This window comes from Rutidosis leptorrhynchoides, chromosome 9 (genome assembly GCF_046630445.1).
Source record: "Rutidosis leptorrhynchoides isolate AG116_Rl617_1_P2 chromosome 9, CSIRO_AGI_Rlap_v1, whole genome shotgun sequence".
NCBI lineage: Eukaryota > Viridiplantae > Streptophyta > Magnoliopsida > Asterales > Asteraceae > Rutidosis > Rutidosis leptorrhynchoides.
In genome coordinates this window covers 245,258,309-245,279,911 of record NC_092341.1, presented here as the reverse complement: position 1 = coordinate 245,279,911, position 21,603 = coordinate 245,258,309, and the positions used below count along the sequence as shown (strand labels likewise).

Sequence of the window (21,603 nt, the reverse complement as noted above, 5' to 3'; positions counted from 1 at the left end):
TGTTGTTGTTGTATTGGTGATTCTTATCACCGTTTTCCTCCCACTTTCTTTTGACTTGCTTCACATTGGCCTCTTCAGCCGCCTGTTCTTTAATTCTTTCCTCAATCTGGTTCACTAGTTTGTGAGCCATTCTACATGCCTGTTGTATGGAGGCGAGCTCGTGTGAACTTATATCTTCTTAGATTCTTTCCGGTAATCCTTTCACAAATGCGTCGATCTTCTCTTCCTCATCTTCGAACGCTCTCGGACACAATAGGCATAATTCTGTGAATCATCTTTCGTACGTGGTAATATCAAATCCTTGGGTTCGTAACCCTCTAAGTTCTGTCTTGAGCTTATTGACCTCAGTTCTGGGACGGTACTTCTCATTCATCAAGTGCTTGAATGCTGACCACGGTAGTGCGTAAGTATCATCTTGTCCCACTTGCTCTAGATAGGTATTCCACCATGTTAACGTAGTACCTGTGAAGGTATGCGTAGCGTACTTCACTTTGTCCTCTTCAGTACACTTACTTATGGCAAACACCGATTTGACCTTCTCGGTCCACCGTTTCAATCCAATCGGTCCTTCGGTTCCATTAAATTCCAAAGGTTTGCAGGCAGTGAATTCTTTGTAGGTGCATCCTACACGATTTCTTGCGCCGTTAGCTGCATTGCTAGATTCGGAGTTATTGTTGGTATGTAGCGCAGCCTGTACTGCGGCTATATTTGCAGCAAGAAAGGTACAAAATTCCTCTTCGCTCATATTCATGGTTTGTCGAGTAGTCGGTGCCATTTCCTTCAAATAGTCAAATGAAACAAGTTAATCATACAGAATATTAAGAGTAGTCAATAGTATCTCGTAGCATAATATGAACTCTTTTATAAAAGCTTTTTCTTCATATTAGCGTTTTATAAGTTTAAATTCGGGTAGTACCTACCCGTTAAGTTCATACTTAGTAGCTAATATACAATTCAACTACTACAATTCTATATGAAAAACTGATTATAATAATATTTCGCGTTCAAACTTTTACACAATATTTTACAAGCTTACAATACCACTTATTTTACATATAACATGAAATATAGCACACAATAACTTTGTTACAAGATAGTTGTGAAGATAATTCTAGCTAGTACACAAGTCATTCAGTAAAGGCAATAAAGACACGTAATTCATACGTCCAGAAACAAGTCATGCATTCTGGTTTTACTAGGACTACTTTCCATCCTTGGTCTTGTGGAACATAACCGTTATGGCCGTTGATAAGACAGCGTGTTGTAATGTCGTCAAAGAGACGAGGGTTACGTAATATCCAACAGTCCCGTAACAATCTAAAAACCTCATTTCTTACCCCAATTACCGACTCCGTCACTTGTGGGAACGTTTTGTTTAATAGTTGTAGCCCGATGTTCTTTTTCTCACTTTGGTGAGAAGCGAACATTACTAACCCGTAAGCATAACATGCTTCTTTATGTTGCATGCTAGCCGCTTTTTCTAAATCACGAAGTCCTATATTCGGATATATTGAGTCAAAATAATTTCTTAACCCGTTGCGTAAAATAGCATTTGGGTTCCCCGCAATATATGCGTCAAAGTAAACACATCGTAACTTATGGATTTCCCAATGTGATATCCCCCATCTTTCGAACGAAAGCCTTTTATAAACCAAGGCATTCTTGGAACGTTCTTCGAATGTCTTACAAACTGATCTCTCCTTAAATAGTTGTGCCGAGGAATTCTGACCGACTCTAGACAAGATTTCATCAATCATGTCTCCGGGTAGGTCTCTTAAAATATTGGGTTGTCTATCCATTTTGTGTTTTTAAACTGTAAAATAGACAAGAGTTAGATTCATAAAAAAAATACTAATTAATACAAGCAATTTTTACATATATCATAAAGCATAAGCACATTATATTACATATATTACACCACACGAATACAACTATCTTATTCCAACTCGCTTGTTTCTTCTTCTTCGATTTTGGTTCGTTTTGCCAAGTTTCTAGGGATATATGATGTTCCCCTAATACGAGCCGTCGTTTTCCACATTGGTTTAGAAAAACCTGGTGGTTTAGAGGTTCCCGGGTTATTGTCACAACTTAAGAAATACGGGTATTGACGATACATATAAAGTTCATCGGGTTTGGAATCAAATTTCTCTATTTTTATGCCCTTTCCCTTATTGCTCTCTTTTGCCTTATTAAATTGGGTTGGGGTAACTTCTATAACATCATCGGAATCCTTGTCGGGATCCGATTCATCGGAGAATTGGTAATCCTCCCAATACTTTGCTTCCTTGGCGAAAACACCATTGACCATAATTAACTTTGGTTGGTTGGTTGAGGATTTTCTTCTACTTAACCATTTTATTATTTCCCCCACTGGTTCTATTTCTTCTTCCAGTTCCGATTCTTCTTCCGGTTCCGATTCTTCTTCCGGTTCCGACTCTTCTTCCGGTTCCTCTTCGGGAACTTGTGAATCAGTCCACGAATCATTCCAATTTACATTTGACTCTTCATTATTATTAGGTGAGTCAATGGAACTTGTTCTAGAGGTAGACATCTATCACATAATATCAAACACGTTAAGAGATTAATATATCACATAATATTCACATGTTAAAAATATATAGTTTCCAACAAAATTTGTTAAGCAATCATTTTTCAAGTAAACACGGTCGAAGTCCAGACTCACTAATGCATCCTAACAAACTCGATAAGACACACTAATACAAAATTCTGGTTCTCTAAGACCAACGCTCGGATACAAACTGAAATGTCCCGTTCATATTGATTATAAACGTTCCATATTAATTGATTTCGTTGCGAGGTTTTGACCTCTATATGAGACGTTTTTCAAAGACTGCATTCATTTTTAAAACAACCATAACCTTTATTTTATCAATAAAGGTTTCAAAAGCATTACGTAGATTATCAAATAATGATAATCTAAAATATACTGTTAACACACGACCATTACATAATGGTTTACAATAGAAAGATATCGACATATGTTTCTTAAATGCAGTTTTTACACAATATCATACAAACATGGACTCCAAATCTTGTTCTTATTTTAGTATGCAACAGCGGAAGCTCTTAGTATTCACCTGAGAATAAACATGCTTTAAACGTCAACAAAAATGTTGGTGAGTTATAGGTTTAACCTATATATATATCAAATCGTAACAATAGACCACAAGATTTCATATTTCAATACACATCCCATACATAGAGATAAAAATCATTCATATAGTGAACACCTGGTAATCGACATTAACAAGATGCATATATAATAATATCCCCATCATTCCGGGACACCCTTCGGATATGATATAAATTTCGAAGTACTAAAGCATCCGGTACTTTGGATGGGGTTTGTTAGGCCCAATAGATCTATCTTTAGGATTCGCGTCAATTAGGGTGTCTGTTCCCTAATTCTTAGATTACCAGACTTAATAAAAAGGGGCATATTCGATTTCGATAATTCAACCATAGAATGTAGTTTCACGTACTTGTGTCTATTTTGTAAATCATTTATAAAACCTGCATGTATCCTCATCCCAAAAATATTAGATTTTAAAAGTGGGACTATAACTCACTTTCACAGATTTTTACTTCGTCGGGAAGTAAGACTTGGCCACTGGTCGATTCATGAACCTATAACAAATATGTACATATATATCAAAGTATATTCAAAATATATTTACAACACTTTTAATACATTTTGATGTTTTAAGTTTATTAAGTCAGCTGTCCTCGTTAGTAACCTATAACTAGTTGTCCAACGTTAGATGTACAGAAAAAAATTGATATATATTATCTTAAATCAATCCACGACCCAGTGTATACATGTCTCAGGCTAGATCACAACTCAAAGTATATATATTTTTGGAATCAACCTCAACCCTGTATAGCTAACTCCCACATTACTGCATATAGAGTGTCTATGGTTGTTCCAAATAATATATACACATGGGTCGATATGATATGTCAAAACATTTGCATAAAGATTACATAATATATTAGAATACATGTATAATACAATATAAGTTAGCTAGGATATGATTAATATAGATTTGTTACCAATTTTTACGTTGCTACAACAAGAAAAATTATTCAATCTTGTTTTACCCATAACTTCTTCATTTTAAATCCGTTTTGAGTGAATCAAATTGCTATGGTTTCATATTGAACTCTATTTTATGAATATAAACAGAAAAAGTATAGTTTTATAGTCGGAAATATAAGTTACAAGTCATTTTTGTAAAGGTAGTCATTTCAGTCGAAAGAACGACGTCTAGATGACCATTTTAGAAAACATACTTCCACTTTGAGTTTAATCATGATTTTTGGATATAGTTTTATGTTCATAAGAGAAATAATTTTCCCAGAAGAATAACTTTTAAATCAAAGTTTATCATAGTTTTTAATTAACTAACCGAAAACAGCTCGCGGTGTTACTACGACGGCGTATGTCCTGTTTTACAGTGTTCTTCGTGTTTCCAGGTTTTAAATCATTAAGTTAGCATATCATATAGATATAGAATATGTGTTTAGTTGATTTTAAAAGTAAAGTTAGAAGGATTAACTTTTGTTTGCGAACAAGTTTAGAATTAACTAAACTATGTTCTAGTGATTACAAGTTTAAACCTTTGAATAAGATAGCTTGATATGTATGAATCGAATGATGTTATGAACATCATTACTACCTCAAGTTTTCTGGATAAAGCTACTGAAAATGAGAAAAATGGATCTAGCTTCAAAGGATCCTTGGATGGCTTGAAAGTTCTTGAAGCAGAATCATGACACGAAAACAAGTTCAAGTAAGATTTCCACTCGAAATAAGATTGTTATAGTTATAGAAATTGAATCAAAGTTTGAATATGAGTATTACCTTGTATTAGAAAGATATATTACTGTAAATAAGAAAGATTTATTGAGGTTGGATGATCACTCTACAAGATTAAAGTAAGCTAGCAAACTTGGAAGTATTCTTGATTTTATGAAACTAGAACTTGTAGAATTTATGAAGAACACTAAGAACTTGAAGATAGAACTTGAGAGAGATCAATTAGATGAAGAAAATTGAAGAATGAAAGTGTTTGTAGGTGTTTTTGATCGTTGGTGTATGGATTAGATATAAAGGATATGTAATTTTGTTTTCATGTAAATAAGTCATGAATGATTACTCATATTTTTGTAATTTTATGAGATATTTCATGTTAGTTGCCAAATGATGGTTCCCAATAGTACATACATCTAAAAGCTGTGTATTGTACGAGTACGAATACGGGTGCATACGAGTAGAATTGTTGATGAAACTGAACGAGGATGTAATTGTAAGCATTTTTATTAAGTAGAAGTATTTTGATAAGTGTCTTGAAGTCTTTCAAAAGTGTATGAATACATATTAAAACACTACATGTATATACATTTTAACTGAGTCGTTAAGTCATCGTTAGTCGTTGCATGTAAGTGTTGTTTTGAAACCTTTAGGTTAACGATCTTGTTAAATGTTGTTAACCCATTATTTATTAAATCAAGTGAGATGTTAAATTATTACATTATCATGATATCATGATGTATTAATATATCTTAATATGATATATATACATTAAATGTCGTTACAACGATAATCGTTACATATATGTCTCGTTTCTAAATCATTAAGTTAGTAGTCTTGTTTTTACATATGTAGTTCATTGCTAATATACTTAATGATATGTTTACTTATCATAATATCATGTTAACTATATATATATCCATATATATGTTATCATATAGTTTTTACAAGTTTTAACGTTCGTGAATCGCCGGTCAACTTGGGTGGTCAATTGTCTATATGAAACCTATTTCAATTAATTAAGTCTTAACAAGTTTGATTATTTAACATGTTGGAAACACTTAATCATGTAAATAACAATTTCATTTAATATATATATAAACATGGAAAAGTTCGGGTCACTACAACAGTGGTGGTCACTAAATCAGGGGTCATGGTTTGTTGATGGAGGTGGCTAGTTGTGGTGCTCTTGAACCGAAGCAAAAACATAATAATGGTGATATGCAAGATGGTTACGGTGGTCATGGCCAAGGATGGGAGGCTAGTGGCGGCGTGTAGGTTGTTCTTTGTTGGCGATGGAGGTGAGGCTGGATAATCAAAAAGAAGTAGGATCAAAGATGGTGTGATAATACAATCTATAGGTAAGCTTATATATCTATTTAATCATAGGTATATAGGATTCTGTAAAAAAAATATAGTATACAAATATAGTGGATGGTGACTCACAAAGAGAATAAGGGTGAAGAAAAAAATGGCCAATGTTTTGTGGTTGTCGGGTGTAAACTTCTATCACTTGTGCATATATAAGAATATATATATATATATATATATATATATATATATATATATATATATATATATATATATATATAATTGAGATAGTGGGTTAATAATAATAATATAATAATAATAATAATTGAACCTTAAAATCAAAGAAAACGTGTGATAACAGTACCACTCGGAATGGTATTTAAAATTTACCTACCGACAGTTTTATAGAGGTATTATATCGTACTCTGTAGTTAATCACTGGCGGATAAACATCTTCAGAAAATTTCCATAATTTTATATTAATCACCTTTATTTATTTCGGTCATTATGGTATAAAATTCGGTCCTTAATTTGTTAAATAAAAATTACATCAACTGTCGCTCTCATTTATGGGTAAAATATAAAAAGTGCTCATACTTAACAAATAGTTCCTAAATACATTTTTAATAAACCTAAAATTTATAGAACTCATTTTCGTATCACCGATTATTTTAAAATTACATAAGTTTGAATTTAACTTGCTTAATATCAATCGAAACATCAAACGAGTATTACAATCATTTAATATTTATTTTTAATATACTTTATTTATATATAGAGATATATTTTAAATAATACTTATTATAATATCCTATTTTTATTTTATTAATTTTTAATAACAACACATATAATACTTCAAATAATATTTCGAATTATTATTTTTATATACATACACACAAATCTATTTACAATTAATTGTTCGGGAATCGTCGAGAGCAGTCGAAGGTCAATTGAATATATGAACATCGTTTCAAAATTTTCTAGACTCAACATTACATACTTTGCTTATTGTATCGAAATCATATAAAGATTAAGTTTAAATTTAGTCAGAAATTCCCGGGTCGTCACATAAATGAGACGTGTTTGACCAAAAATATGTCGCATTCATTTGAAACGTGTATGACTTGCAAAGTTTTAAGCAAACCAAACGGTTCGACAACAAGTATAAGTTTACAAAAATTAATAAATATAAATGAAATAACTTGCGACATAATATAAGTTGAAAATCACGAATGCTATCAATAGCGTATGCACGTAAACATTAAGTTTGAATCCAAAGGTGCTATCGCTAGCGTATGCATGTATGCTTGACCCCAAGCAAGTAATCAAAGTGTGCAGAAGCATGTATCAAGTAGTCAAGTATGAACCTGAGAAACATATAGAAAAATGTCAACAAAAAGCGTTGGTAAAATCATAGGTGTATTTGTAAACGTTGTTTTTGAACCACAAGATTTTGTATGAGTTGATTATCTAAATCGTTTGCATTCCAAAGTTGTTGTACGTTCGCGAGTACCCAATTATCAAGACTTAACTGTTTTGTACCCTGTTACGTAGTGTTAGAACATACACTATACCCGAAAATATATTTCATCCGCTAACGGTAGCAAACCGTCCGAATGAGGGCGCGTCAAACCCGTATGGATCCACACAACATAAGTTCACGTTTACACCCTACAAGTGTAACTAATGATAATTGAATTGAGGCTTTTTATTCTAACTCGCTGTGGAATGTTTGTTTTCGTAGTTGTGTTCAAAGCATAAAAGTATGATACGTATATGTTTCTCATCCCATAATTTAAAGAGTAAAAGTTGTTGAAAAGGTGGGACTATGATCTCACCGTAGTTGCATGCCAAAGTACTTGTAATTAAACGTTGTGCAATGAAAGTTGTTTAGTCTTGACCTAAACAAGTAAGTTATATCAAAACCGGGTAAGACACAAGGTCGGTCGAAATGTGTTCAATTAGTCCTACGGCTCGTTACGACTCGATTATATAGCATGTGGATCAAGTTGTCAAGTTTCATGCAAGAATCAAGTATAAGAGAAAGGTTAAGACGATTAAACAAAGTATTGGTTAAGTTTGAATAAAAGTCAACTTTGGTCAAGTCAAAGTCAAAGAAAAAGTCAACACGTTCGGGTTCGGTCTCGGACAATTTTTCTGAGTTATATAATCATATATGAGCATGTTAGAACAAGTTACATGTTAATCGGAGGTGCGTAGCATAGTTGGAATTAAACGAAAAAGTGCAAAATTGGACAGCCCTTGACAGACCATCTGGACAGTGTCCGGAATGGCTGGACGGCGTACAATAATGAAGACTTGGACGGCGTCCAAGGTTTGGGACGGCGTCCAAAACACCTGGGCTGCTGAAATGCTGAAATTTTCTAAGTGTCGAGCCAATCTTCAATCAAACACAATTTATGAACCGTAAACATTCAAAACGCGTATCTTATATCGTTGGAAAGGTATTTTGACGAAGAAAACAAATAAACACATTTGATCAATCAAATCCAACATTTAAAATAACAAAATCCTCATCGAATGATTGTTAAAAGTTCATCATTAAAGTTTCAAGTTCGTAAAACGCATTTCATGATTCGGGAACTTACTACACACATGTAATATGCCGTTTCGTAGGTAATTTTGCATACAATACAACTAACCACTTACCAACAACGTCTCATAGCATTCAAGGCGTCAAAAGTTCATTTTAAATGCTACCAAACCCTAACCAAAAATCACAAAATCAATAATCATGTTATTGAGGTCTTACCAAGCCAACCAACATATCAAATTGAAGCTAATGATGCTAGTAACACATTTAACACAATATCATTAACATCTAACAATATTAAATAACCCAAAACCAAGGATTTGACAAACCCATTTCAAGTGTTCATGCTAGTTACTCAAAATAACAAGATCGAGCAAATAAATCACATATTCATGCTAGACTCGAGCCATAGACACTAACTAACACACTTTTAAGTTTAAAGGTCTAATTTATAAAAATTAGAGATTTTGAAAAACTTACCCCAAGCTATGAAATTGGTACCAAATTGAAGAGGATGATACAAGGATTCCAAATATGCAATTTGTTTTGTTGTAAGCTTCTTGATTTGGATTTGGATGATGAATCTTTGTTGTTGAGGGATGAGAGAAAAATGGAAGTATGAAGATGGTGGTGGGTGATGAAATGAATGGTGGGGAGGTTGGTTGACTAGTTGACCTAGTCAACTAGTTTGCTCACTTTGCAACTATAGTCCCTCGAGTTTAAAAGCGGGTGCATGAATTAACCAAACGAATTTTTAAATACGCTAGGGTAACGAGAGATGTTATAATTAAATAACGAGAAATATTAATACGCTAGTCAACGGAAGATACGAATTTAGATAACGAAAGATATTATTTTTTTTAAAAAAAGACGGCGTTAAAATAATTTAACGAAAAAGGCGGGTTATTACATTACCTACACCTTACAAGAAATTTCGTCCTGAAATTTAGTTGGAAGTAATAGTCGTTGTTTCTTCCTCAAGACCTTGCGTTGCAAATTCTACAAATAAGTGAGGTACTTTCTTTTCATTTGATCTTGTCTTTCCTACGTGAACTCGGGTCCTCTTTTGGCATTCCAACGAACTTTGACAATCGAGATTTTACGTTGTTTTAAAGTTTGGTTTCACGATCCATAATTTCAACTGGTTCTCCTATGAAGTGGAGTTTGTTCGGCAAGACACTTCTTTAAGTTTGATACATGGAACGTAGGATGAACAGAATTCAATTGAGTTGGGAGTTCAAAACGGTAAGCAACGGGTCCAATAAGCTCCAAGATTTCAAAAGGATCAAAATATCGTGGATTTAGCTTTCTACGTTTTCCGAAATGGATCACATCTTTTCAAGGTGCGACTTTTAACATTACGCAGCCACCCACTTAGAATTCAAGAGGTTTACATCTAACATCGGCATAGTGGTGATTACGGGCCGTCTTGAGCCTTTCTTGGATTTGAACGATCTTAACGGTTATTTCATGAATGAGTTCGGGTCCGGTGGTTTTCTTGTCACCTACTTCGATCCAACAAATAGGAGAACGACATTTGCGGCCATATAAAGTTTCAAAAAGGTGCGGCGTTAATACTCGAATGATAACTATCATTGTAAGAGGAATCAATTATCGGCAACAGTACAAGTTCGTGATATGTTTTCCAAGGTTTGAATCGTATGTTTGCTTGGTCCGTCAGTTTGTGGATGATACGCGGTACTCATGTTTAAACGTGTTTCCAAGGATTTTTGTAAGTCTAGAAGTGAAACGAGCATCTCGATCCAAAACGAGGTATATTTCTTTAAGATATATTTGAAAAAGTTTGTTAGGACTTGAAAACGTTTGTTAGAACAAGTTTTTTATCGGTTTCTGAAAATGTTCGGTAGGACTATTCACCTTCGTGGTGAATACTAGTATAACGTGAAGAGTCACTCTCTCCATTGAGAATTTAGATAAATGATTTCCTTACGTGGAAGTACGAGTGTAATGTGAGAGGAGTTTCCGCCTCGATGTGAGCATATCATGCATTTCGTAGTTCGTCGATAAAAGTGGGCGAAAACGAGATAGTATACACGTGTAACATATGTTTTGAAGTTGACAGAATTGGTCATTTATTCAGAAGCATCAATATGATTTGGCAATATCAAGATGTGTCCCTCGTATGGTTGTTATCAATATTCTCGAAGTTTTCGGATGGCAACAAGGAAAAATAAAGTCACGTACATGGCACATGGTGGTGATTAGGTTGATCGAGTCCAATCACCATCACGAGTCAATAGAACTTTGGTATGACTTACCATAATATAACCACATTGATCGAGTGTCGTTATATTACGCTAACTCATACCTCCATTCCCACATCACTCCATAGAGTCAAGTTCGTGTAATCGTGAAGATTTAAAATGAACAAAGTGTAACGGCATCTCTAACGTGACTTGTATTTAATCGAAAGAATTAGTGCAACTCTGAAGATGCGTTTCCCGAGGGAAGTGTATAACTGATTGTTCACGTCAATGCGGTTCAAGTCAAACAATAATGTCTTTAGGTATGAAAAGAGTAACGAATTAGGATAACGAGTAGTACGCAACCGTAGTGATAAGCTGTGATGACGATACTCATCTAAAGTAGTGGTGGTAGTAACAAGAAGTGGTAGATAGTGAAGATCACCGGTGTAACATCGGTAGTGGTTAATGATTGCCATAGTGGTGGAAAATTTACAGCACTTGTGGATAGTAAGCTGGAACGGTGGTGAATAACAACCTGAGAGATAAAGTTCCTGATCCAGTGTAACTGTAACGACCCGGCTTTTTCGACTTGCTTTTGGGCTTTGTGCTTTCACGAAACTGCGTATATGTGCGTACTGAGCTAATTTATGCTCTGGGATCTTATTTAATGATTAATTACTTTCATTAATATCTTACAACAAGCTATTAAGTGTGTAATCACTTAACTTGATCCTCGAAATCTTTTACGACCGTTGGTGTCACTTGAAGTTTGAAACGAGCTATGTACTTGATACACGTTTAACTTTGTTCATAATCGGGATATTATGACTACGAAATACTAATTGTTATTTTATAATAACAATTACTTGGGTTTTTGGATGCTTAATTACGCTTAGTAATTTACTAGAGCACACTAGTTAGTCTTGTTGGACTTTCTACCTTGTTGGACCTTAGCCCACCCTACACTAGCTAGTGGACTATTTAATTAGCCCAATTATAATAAGTTAGTGACCCATAATAATGAAAGACAAATGCCCATTTATTAGTGAGAACATACTAGCATTTTTGTTAAGCATTATCCTTAATGTTGCATGTGATCCTAACATAAGCACCAACTTTAGACAACCATTAATCAAAAAGCAAAAGTTGGTCCCCCTTGTCCCCTCCCAAAGGCTACGGTTTTGGAGCCTCCCCACCACCCTCATTTCCTATAAATACCAAGCTATTTCTTCACAATTCACACTTGCTCTCATTTACAAATTACACACACTTACTCTCTAATTCTCTATCTAGTCTTTCTCACTCTAAAAAGTGTAAGTTTTAAATTTTCTTCTTCTTCTTTTCTTCTTCATAAAGTCAACATCATCATCATCATTTAATGGATCTAGCTTTTAGCTTTTAATCTTGTTATATCTTGTAGATTCAAACTTGGGTATGAATCCATCAAGAACATGAAAGATTCAAGCTTTCTAGCTTGGTATCTTCATTTACTTGTTAGATCTAGCTTGTGATTTCTTTGTTTTGTTATAAAGATTAAAACTTGTGTTTATAATCTTCATGTATCTTAAAGATCCAAGCTTTATGCTTCAAGATCTTCAAGAACACTAAAGATCCAAGCTTTCTAGCTTAGGGTTTCATTATTATGTTAAAGATCTTAGCTTTTTAGCTTATGGTCTCATTACTTTCATTATTTTGTTAAAGATCTTAGCTTTCTAGCTTATGGTCTCATTAATCTTGTAAAGATCCAAGCTTTCTAGCTTAGGGTTTTCTTAATACATGAGATCTAAGTTATTATTGTAGATCTCACTTACTTGAAACCTTTTTGTGTTTGTTGTGATGATAAAGATCAAGTCTTCATCATCATATATGATGGAGATGCATAAACTTGTGTAAAATGGACAAAGGTTGAAGCTTTATTGGATCTATGCAATAAAGAGACAATCTTGGTGTTCAAAACTTGAAGAATGATAGATTTTACTCTTAGTTGTGTATTGATGGTTGAACCTTGGTCAAAGTGATGCTAAAACATCAACGAGTTGTACACTTGAAGCTTACAAGCATCAAGGATGAGAACCGTGATGAGCATCAAACACCAAGAATCTCACCGGAGCACTTGTTTGCTGTTTTTTGGGGGTCTGATCAGATTCCTGGGATTCTTGAAAATTGATTTTCAGATAGTTCGTTTCGATTAGATGACTTTACGTTTAGGCCTCGACTTAATCCGATATACGGTTTAGGATTTATAGCCTTCCGAAAGTCACTACGCCTTTGTAACGTTGTGCTGAAATTTCTGACCTACTCGCACTTAAACCGTCACCATGGTCAAACGAAGATGAGTTAGGTTCTAAAAACTGGTCAACGGTTAGAGGACTCACATACGGAGCCATGGCCACTGACTACGTATCTTTTCGATTTGTATAGAGGTCGTGACAGCTGTCCGAAGTCAGCCTTTTGTTTCGATCTCTATTCTTGTTAAACTTACCTTAGTGTTGATGAATGATGATGATAATGATGATGTTGATGCTGACACTTAAACTTAATTTATTCAATTTTAACCCTTTTGGGACAACATACTGACCTAGTGACCTTCGACTTAGGTTGACGACCTTTCGGACCGACTTACTACCTGCATACGTTTCATATCGACTTTACTGCTTATTCACTGTGAGTTATAGCTTCCCTCTTTACTTACACTATTTTTGGGACTGAGAATACATGCGCCTTTTATGTTTTACTTACTTGACACGAGTACTTAAACTTTACATATGTGTGGGTTATATAACGGCATAAAGATTTCCCTTAGCACGGTAACGTTTAATCATTGGTTTTGAACCGGTGAACGCGAATATTAGATATGGATCCATAGGGTTTGACATCCCCACTTGGGCTAGTCGCGCTAGCATTTAACGGGTGTTTGATACTTCTAGGACATACGCACTCGCCAAGTGTACTTTTAGGGGGTATTATTATTACGTTAAGTTAGTTACCGGGTGCCCACGGATAAGCATATACTTTATCATACTGATTTGAATTACTGATTTAAACTGCTTATTGAAGCACTGAAATCTCGTGGTCTACATTACTGATTACAAACAAACTATAGCTCACCAACATTCGTGTTGACTTTTTAAGCATGTATTTCTCAGGTTCTTAAACGTTGTTGCTTCCGCTGTTAGACTTGCTGTCTTGGTGTTATAGACTCGCTGTTACAGACCTGCTGTGTTAGATTTCCGCTGCATTACTTAGAGATGTCTCAATCATGGAACTTTTCTTTTGCATTCGTAACTTACATTATTTTTTCAAACAATGGCTTTGTAACTACCTTTGGGTCACATACTTATGTTAACGCTTCTATTCATAAGAAGCACGTTATCTTTTGTAAAACGCTATCTTTTTATGAATGCAAAACTGATTTTCAAATAACATATAGTGTTTGACCTTGTAATGATCCTGTTGTTGATGAACCGTATACGATGGTTTTGTACGGGCGTCACAGTAACTAAGGAAGTCGTCGGCATCCTTATGCGTATGAATCTTGAATTTACGTGTGTTACCCGAAAGTGGCAGAGTACGAGTTCGCATGATGAGAGTTAGGTATAATTAAGAAGTTCACCATAGAAAGATTCAAGTATAAATGCACAAGTAGTCAAGTAAGTGCTATCTATAGCAAATGCAAGTCAGAATGAAATGATTAACTATTCGGTTGTAGTCTAGATTCACTAATGCATCCTAACGACTCTGTCAGACACACTAATTCACATCCTAGATCCCTACAACCATCGCTCTGATACCAACTGTGACTACCCGACAAAATCGCCATTGACGGAGCTGTCAACTTAGGTCTCGTTACGTGGTCATAGTCCCTAAATGAGACGCGTTTGATCAAAATTATGTCGCATTCATTTGAAACGTGTATGGCTTGCAAAGTTTTAAGTAAACCAAACGGTTCGACAACAAGTATAAGTGTACAAAAGTTAATAAGTATAAAAGAAATAACTTGCGACATAATATAAGTTGAAAATCACGAATGCTATCAATAGCGTATGCATGTAAACATTAAGTTTGAATCCAAAGGTGCTATCGCTAGCGTATGCATGTATGCTTGACCCCAAACAAGTAATTAAAGTGTGCGGAGGCATGTATCAAGTAGCCAAGTATGAACCTGAGAAACATATAGAAAAATGTCAACAAAAAGCGTTGGTAAAATCATAGGTGTATTTGTAAACGTTGTTTTTGAACCACAAGATTTTGTATGAGTTGATTATCTAAATCGTTTGCATTCCAAAGTTGTTGTACGTTCACGAGCACCCAATTATCAAGACTTAACTGTTTTGTACCCTGTTACGTAGTGCTAGAACATACACTATACCCGAAAATATATTTCATCCGCTAACGGTAGCAAACCGTCCGAATGAGGGCGCGTCAAGCCCGTATGGATCCACACAACATAAGTTCACGTTTACACCCTACAAGTGTAACTAATGATAATTGAATTGAGGCTTTTTGTTCTAACTTGCTGTGGAATGTTTGTTTTCGTACTTGTGTTCAAAGCATAAAAGTATGATACGTATATGTTTCTCATCCCATAATTTAAAGAGTAAAAGTTGTTGAAAAGGTGGGACTATGATCTCACCGTAGTTGCATGCCAAAGTACTTGTAATTAAACGTTGTGCAATGAAAGTTGTTTAGTCTTGACCTAAACAAGTAAGTTATATCAATACCGGGTAAGACACAAGGTCGGTCGAAATGTGTTCAATTAGCCCTATGGCTCGTTACGACTTGATTATATAGCATGTGGATCAAGTTGTCAAGTTTCATGCAAGAATCAAGTATAAGAGAAAGGTTAAAACGATTAAACAAAGTATTAGTTAAGTTTGAATAAAAGTCAACTTTGGTCAAGTCAAAGTCAACGAAAAAGTAAACACGTTCGGGTTGGGTCCCAGACAATTTTTCTGAGTTATATAATCATATATGAGCATGTTAGAACAAGTTACATGTTAATCGGAGGTGCGTAGCATAGTTGGAATTAAACGAAAAAGTGCAAAATTGGACAGTCCTTGACAGACCATCTGGACGGCGTCCGGAATGGCTGGACGGCGTCCAAGGTTTGTGATGGCATCCAAAACACCCGGGCTGCTGAAATGCTAAAATTTTCTAAGTGTCGAGCCAAACTTCAATCAAACACAATTTATGAACCGTAAACACTCAAAACGCGTATCTTATATCGTTGGAAAGGTATTTTGACGATGAAAAAAACTAAACACATTTCATCAATCAAATCCAACATTTACAACAACAAAATCCTCATTGAATGATCGTTAAAAGTTCATCATTAAAGTTTCAAGTTCGTAAAACGCATTTCATGATTCGGGAACTTACTACACACATATAATATGCCGTTTCGTAGGTAATTTCGCATACAATACAACTAAACACTTACCAACAACGTCTCATAGCATTCAAGGCATCAAGAGTTCATTTTAAATGCTACTAAACCCTAACCAAGAATCACAAAATCAATAATCATGTTAATGAGGTCTTACCAAGCCAACCAACATATCAAATTGAAGCTAATGATGCTAGTAACACATTTAACACAATATCATTAACATCTAACAACATTAAATCACCCAAAACCAAGGATTTGACAAACCCATTTCAAGTGTTCATGCTAGTTACTCAAAATAACAAGATCGAGCAAATAAATCACATATTCATGTTAGACTCGAGCTATAGACACTAAATAACACACTTTTAAGTTTAAAGGTCTAATTTATGAAAATTAGAGATTTTGAAAAGCTTACCCCAAGCTATGAAATTGGTATCAAATTGAAGAGGATGATGCAAGGATTCCAAATATGCAATTTGTTTTGTTGTAAGCTTCTTGATTTGGATTTGGATGATGAATCTTTGTTGTTGAGAGTTGAGAGAAAAATGGAAGTATGAAGATGGTGGTGGGTGATGAAATGAATGGTGGGGAGGTGGGTTGACTAGTTGACCTAGTCAACTAGTTTGCCCACTTGGCAACTATAGTCCCTCGAGTTTAAAAGCGGGTGCGTGAATTAAACAAACGAATTTTTAAATACGCTAGGGTAACGAGAGATGTTATAATTAAATAACGGTAAATATTAATACGCTAGTCGACGGAAAGATACGAATTTAGATAACGAAAGATATTATTTTAAAAACAAAGACGACGTTAAAATAAATTAACAGAAAAAGGCGGGTTATTACATAATTGTTGTTTTTGCGCCTACTGTGTTTCGTCATCGCTGCTTCAGTTTATTTTCTTAGTTTCCATGTTTCTTAAAACCCCGTGCTCTACGCGATCGCTCGCTTTATTCCCCCTCCGGACCTCTCCTGCATACACACACACACACACACACACACACACACACACACACACACACACACACACACATATATATATATATATATATATATATATATATATATATATATATATATATAGTATTTTATCATTTTATTTAGGTTACACTTTATCAGTTGCTTGTTACCCGAAAAAATAAAAAAACATAGATAAATAGGCTTGATAAATCTAATATCTAATTGCTTTCTTAAGATTACAAGTAAAATTTCTTAAATATTCAAAGATTATAATTATCTAGTTTTACATAGAATTATGAAAATTAAAATGTTATTAAATTGAATCATTTAAAACTTTTAATAACTGCCAATTTTTTTTATATCCCTTGTTAGTTGACGTTTTCTTTTTAAAAAAAAAAAAATTGCGCGGATAGTTCCTGTGGTTTGTACTAGATTGCATGGATAACCATAGTTGAGGTTTTGAGTGTGGATAGTCACTGTGGTTTGCTAGAGGAGCAAGGATAGTCCAATTCACTAACGTCCGTTAACTTTTCCGTTAAATTTGATCATGTGCAAACATGTGAGGGTATATTCATCAGTTAACCTTTCTCTTCACTTGTTTATCTTCTTCATCCTCATCTTCATTTTATTTTACTCTGATTCATCCCACCAAACCCTAATTTTTTATTCTCGTAATACACTTTTCGTTAACAAAATCAATTGAACCAGAAACATTAGGCTTCTTCACTGGTTCAATTGATTTTCATCTTCATAAAGGTCCCGATGTTCACAAAACACTTCCAGATACAATCTTCATCAAGTGTTCATTTTCACCACTATTTTTTTTCATTTTCACAGAACACTTGTCGTTAAAAATGAAATCCGGGCGTTTTTGGAGTATGATTCCCTCATGAAAGTTGTTAGATACCATCTTGCTAATGCTCGAAATTCATAAATTGAACCAGAAACAACATCCACACTTCGAGTTTATTGATGAAAAAACAATTGACTTTTTAGCCCTAATTTTTGACTTTGCAAATTCGTGATCATTTGAAGGAATTGAAAGCTATAAATTTCCAGAAAGTATTACGACGTGATTGCTAACACATTTGCACTTTTAGTTTTCTTCAATTGTTAATTTCAAATTTTGAGTTCATAACAGTGAAGAATAAACGAACAGTAGCAGTTAAAATTTGATATATACGCGAATTTTTGAAGCTAGGATCTATGAGATTTGACTCTTTAGCTCTGATACCAGATGTAAGGTTAGAATTCGTCAATTCATGCTTTTTTGATCTTGTATGTATCGGATGCGTGTGTTTGTATAAGTAACAGATTGTATGTATCTATATGAATGTAAGATGATGATGATGATGATTAACACATGAAGATCAGTAGCAGATGAATTTTAATATCATTGTGCTAAAATTACATAGTTGTTGAAAGTCAAAGAGGATAAGGGAGATAAAGAGTTTAATTTTGTAGCTTCTGTAAATCTATAAATGTTTTTTTTTTTTTTTTTTTTTTTTTTTTTTAATTTTGTAGAAGGAAAAAGAAAGTCAAAGAAAAAATGATGAAAGAGGAAGAAGAGTAGGGAAAATTCCAAAAATATCCTCACATGCTTTGCACGTGTTCAAATTTAACAGAAAAGTTAACGAACGTTAGGCATTTTAACTATCCTTGTTCTTCTAACAAACCACACTGACTATCCACATTCAAAACCTCAACTATGGTTATCCATGCAATCTAGTACAAACTACAGGGATTATCCGCGCAATTTTCTCTTTAAAAAATAACTTCACTTTTGTAAAAGTTTTCATTATTTTTGACAAAAAAAAAAAAAATAATAATAATAATAATAAATAAAGAAAAAACGCATGTCCATTTGTCAAATCTAAACAAAGACATAATACTGGTAATCATGAGTAAAGTTTTTCATGTTATTATCGGGAAGAGGCTTAATTTACTTAGAGGGCTTTCGGCACAAAGGTCATAAAATATGGTGCGGGTTATTGCTATTGAACATCCAGGCTCACTTAAGATCTCAAGGAACAATATCTATATTTTGATCTGAGCAAAGTAATTCGATGTAATTAAGTTATCCTATGACCCTTTTCGCTTCTACTTTGATCTCAATGCTAATGTTAATAGTGAGATTTTAATATGAAATTTCTTGTAAACATACGAATAGTCAAATCAATAGACTATTTTGTGAATGAATGGTTAAATAAAGACATACTACGTACGAATTGATTACCAAATCCTATTTTTGGATGGCACATATGTCAAAAATAGAATGTGTATGATGGGTCGGTTCAACAAAAGCCCGAATTAAATTAAACTTGTTACCCAACCCTTGTTTGAAATTCGGGTTAACCATAGGATATATTAGATAACCATAGGATATATATTAGATAACCAAAGGTTAAGCAGAAATTCAAACAGTGCACCACCACATACATAACAAGGTTATCTACAAATCATAATTTCAGTTTTATCTAATTATTTAAATTACCAAAAATTTCATTTCATTTCATTTCATTTCATCAAAAATCAAATCAATCTTTCAAATCTTCTCAATTCCCTTTCATTTCCTTCCATCCTTCTATGGACCCCTAGGCCCTAAACCTTTTTCACTTAATTACTCACTCAAACTCACTTTCTAATGGACTTACCTTCACCACCACAAACCACCGCCACCACCGCCACCACCGCCACCGCCGCCGTCACTAGCCCCGCCAAAAATCTTGACCTTGACTCTCCGATCCACCATCACACCACCCTAAAACACCTCCCACCACCCTTCACCAACGGAGTACTAAAACGCCATAAGCCACGTCATCATCACCACCTTACCCCACCACCAATAGTCATCACTTACAAAGAATGTTTAAAGAACCACGCCGCCGCCATGGGCGCCCACGCCGTTGACGGTTGCGGCGAGTTCATGCCGTCGCCGACATCCACCCCAACCGACCCCACCTCTTTAAAATGCGCCGCGTGCGGCTGCCACCGGAACTTCCACCGCCGTGACCCTGACGAATCTTTTCCTGCCAACCCACCTCCACAACACATAATCGAGTACCAACCCCACCATCGCCACCACCCACCGCCACCACCACAACCAATTTCCGTCGCCGGAGCTAGAGGTTCCAGCATCAGCCCAGCTGACTCACCATCCCCACCGCCGATCTCCTCCTCTTACTACCCATCAGCTCCACACATGCTACTAGCTCTCAGCTCCGGCTTACCGGAAACCACCCACAACCAAAATCCCACAATTCCGATCTCCGTCATCAGATCAAACTCCAACGGAAAAAAAAGATTCCGTACGAAATTCACACAAGATCAGAAACAGAAGATGCACGAGTTGGCTGAACGAGTCGAGTGGAAGATGCAGAAAAAGGATGAAGATTTAATCGTTAATTCGTGCAGCGAAATTGGGGTTGAAAAAGGGGTTTTTAAAGTTTGGATGCATAACAATAAGATGACGTTTGGGGTTAAAAAAGATGATAACGGATCTTCAGCTGGTGGTGGAATTGAATTTTTTACAAATTTAAATACAAATTCAAACAATCAGCATGAGTATCATCATCAACAACAGCAGCAGCAGGAGAATATTAATAATAATGATAGTGTTAGTAGTGGTGGTGGGGGGAATGTTATGGGGACTAATGGCTCATCATCATCTGCTTCTTAGTTAATTTTAATTAATTAATCCTGATTATATATATTATATTATATTTATATTTATATGATAATTTTATAATGGGGTAATAAGTTCTAAAATAGAGAGTAGCAAGAGAGAAGATTAGATGAGGCTATGTTGTTTATGCTAGTACTTTTTTGATTTTAATTGTAGTTATGTAGTACGTAGTACTTTATTGTCATTATTATCTTCATTATTATAATATTAAACTTTTTTGTTGTTGATTAATATATTAGTTAATGTTGGTATACCTCTTAAAAAGTTTCACTCGCTAACATACAATAAGAAAAACTTTGTTAAGAGTCGGAGCGAATTCTTAAAAATGAGTATTGATAGTTAGTTGCTGACAAGATTTCCGGTAATTTTGATTCCGTCAATCCGGTATGAATGTCGCAAACAAATAGATTTTTAACAATTATTTCTTTTTGTTTTTCCCTAATTCTTCCTTACTTCATCAATTGTTATGCATAATAAAAAAATCGAAGAGTTGGTTTCTCTGGTGACACCGCCGCTTCATGAATCCACCGATTAACACCTCTGGTAATCTGTAATCTTCGTACTAGATCTAATTTATTTTAGTTTTCTGCACTACTCTTCTCTGTTTGTCCCACCGTCGTATCTGTTTTTCATCATGTTCAATATTCCTGTGTCCCCATTCACC

At 34.7% G+C, this 21,603-nt stretch overlaps 2 protein-coding genes across 2 annotated transcripts in view; both read left to right on the top strand.

Annotated features, from left to right (window-relative positions):
* LOC139868645 (uncharacterized) overlaps window positions 1-18,827 on the top strand; it is a 96,470-nt gene extending 77,643 nt beyond the window's left edge. The window contains exon 8 of the mRNA XM_071856977.1: window positions 18,779-18,827. Within this exon, the coding sequence (XP_071713078.1) occupies window positions 18,779-18,827 (49 nt within the window). The remainder of the gene's footprint in view (window positions 1-18,778) is intronic.
* An 870-nt stretch (window positions 18,828-19,697) lies between these two features.
* LOC139866062 (zinc-finger homeodomain protein 11-like) lies at window positions 19,698-21,172 on the top strand. The gene has a single exon (XM_071854187.1). It carries the CDS (start codon window positions 19,899-19,901, stop codon window positions 20,931-20,933), a length of 1,035 nt encoding a protein of 344 aa, XP_071710288.1. The 5' UTR covers window positions 19,698-19,898; the 3' UTR covers window positions 20,934-21,172.
* The last annotated feature ends 431 nt before the right edge of the window (window positions 21,173-21,603 follow it).

What these genes read in the sequence shown, in the direction of transcription:
- LOC139866062 (XM_071854187.1), top strand. Translation starts at nt 19,899, where the DNA reads ATGGACTTACCTTCACCACCACAAACCACCGCCACCACCGCCACCACC.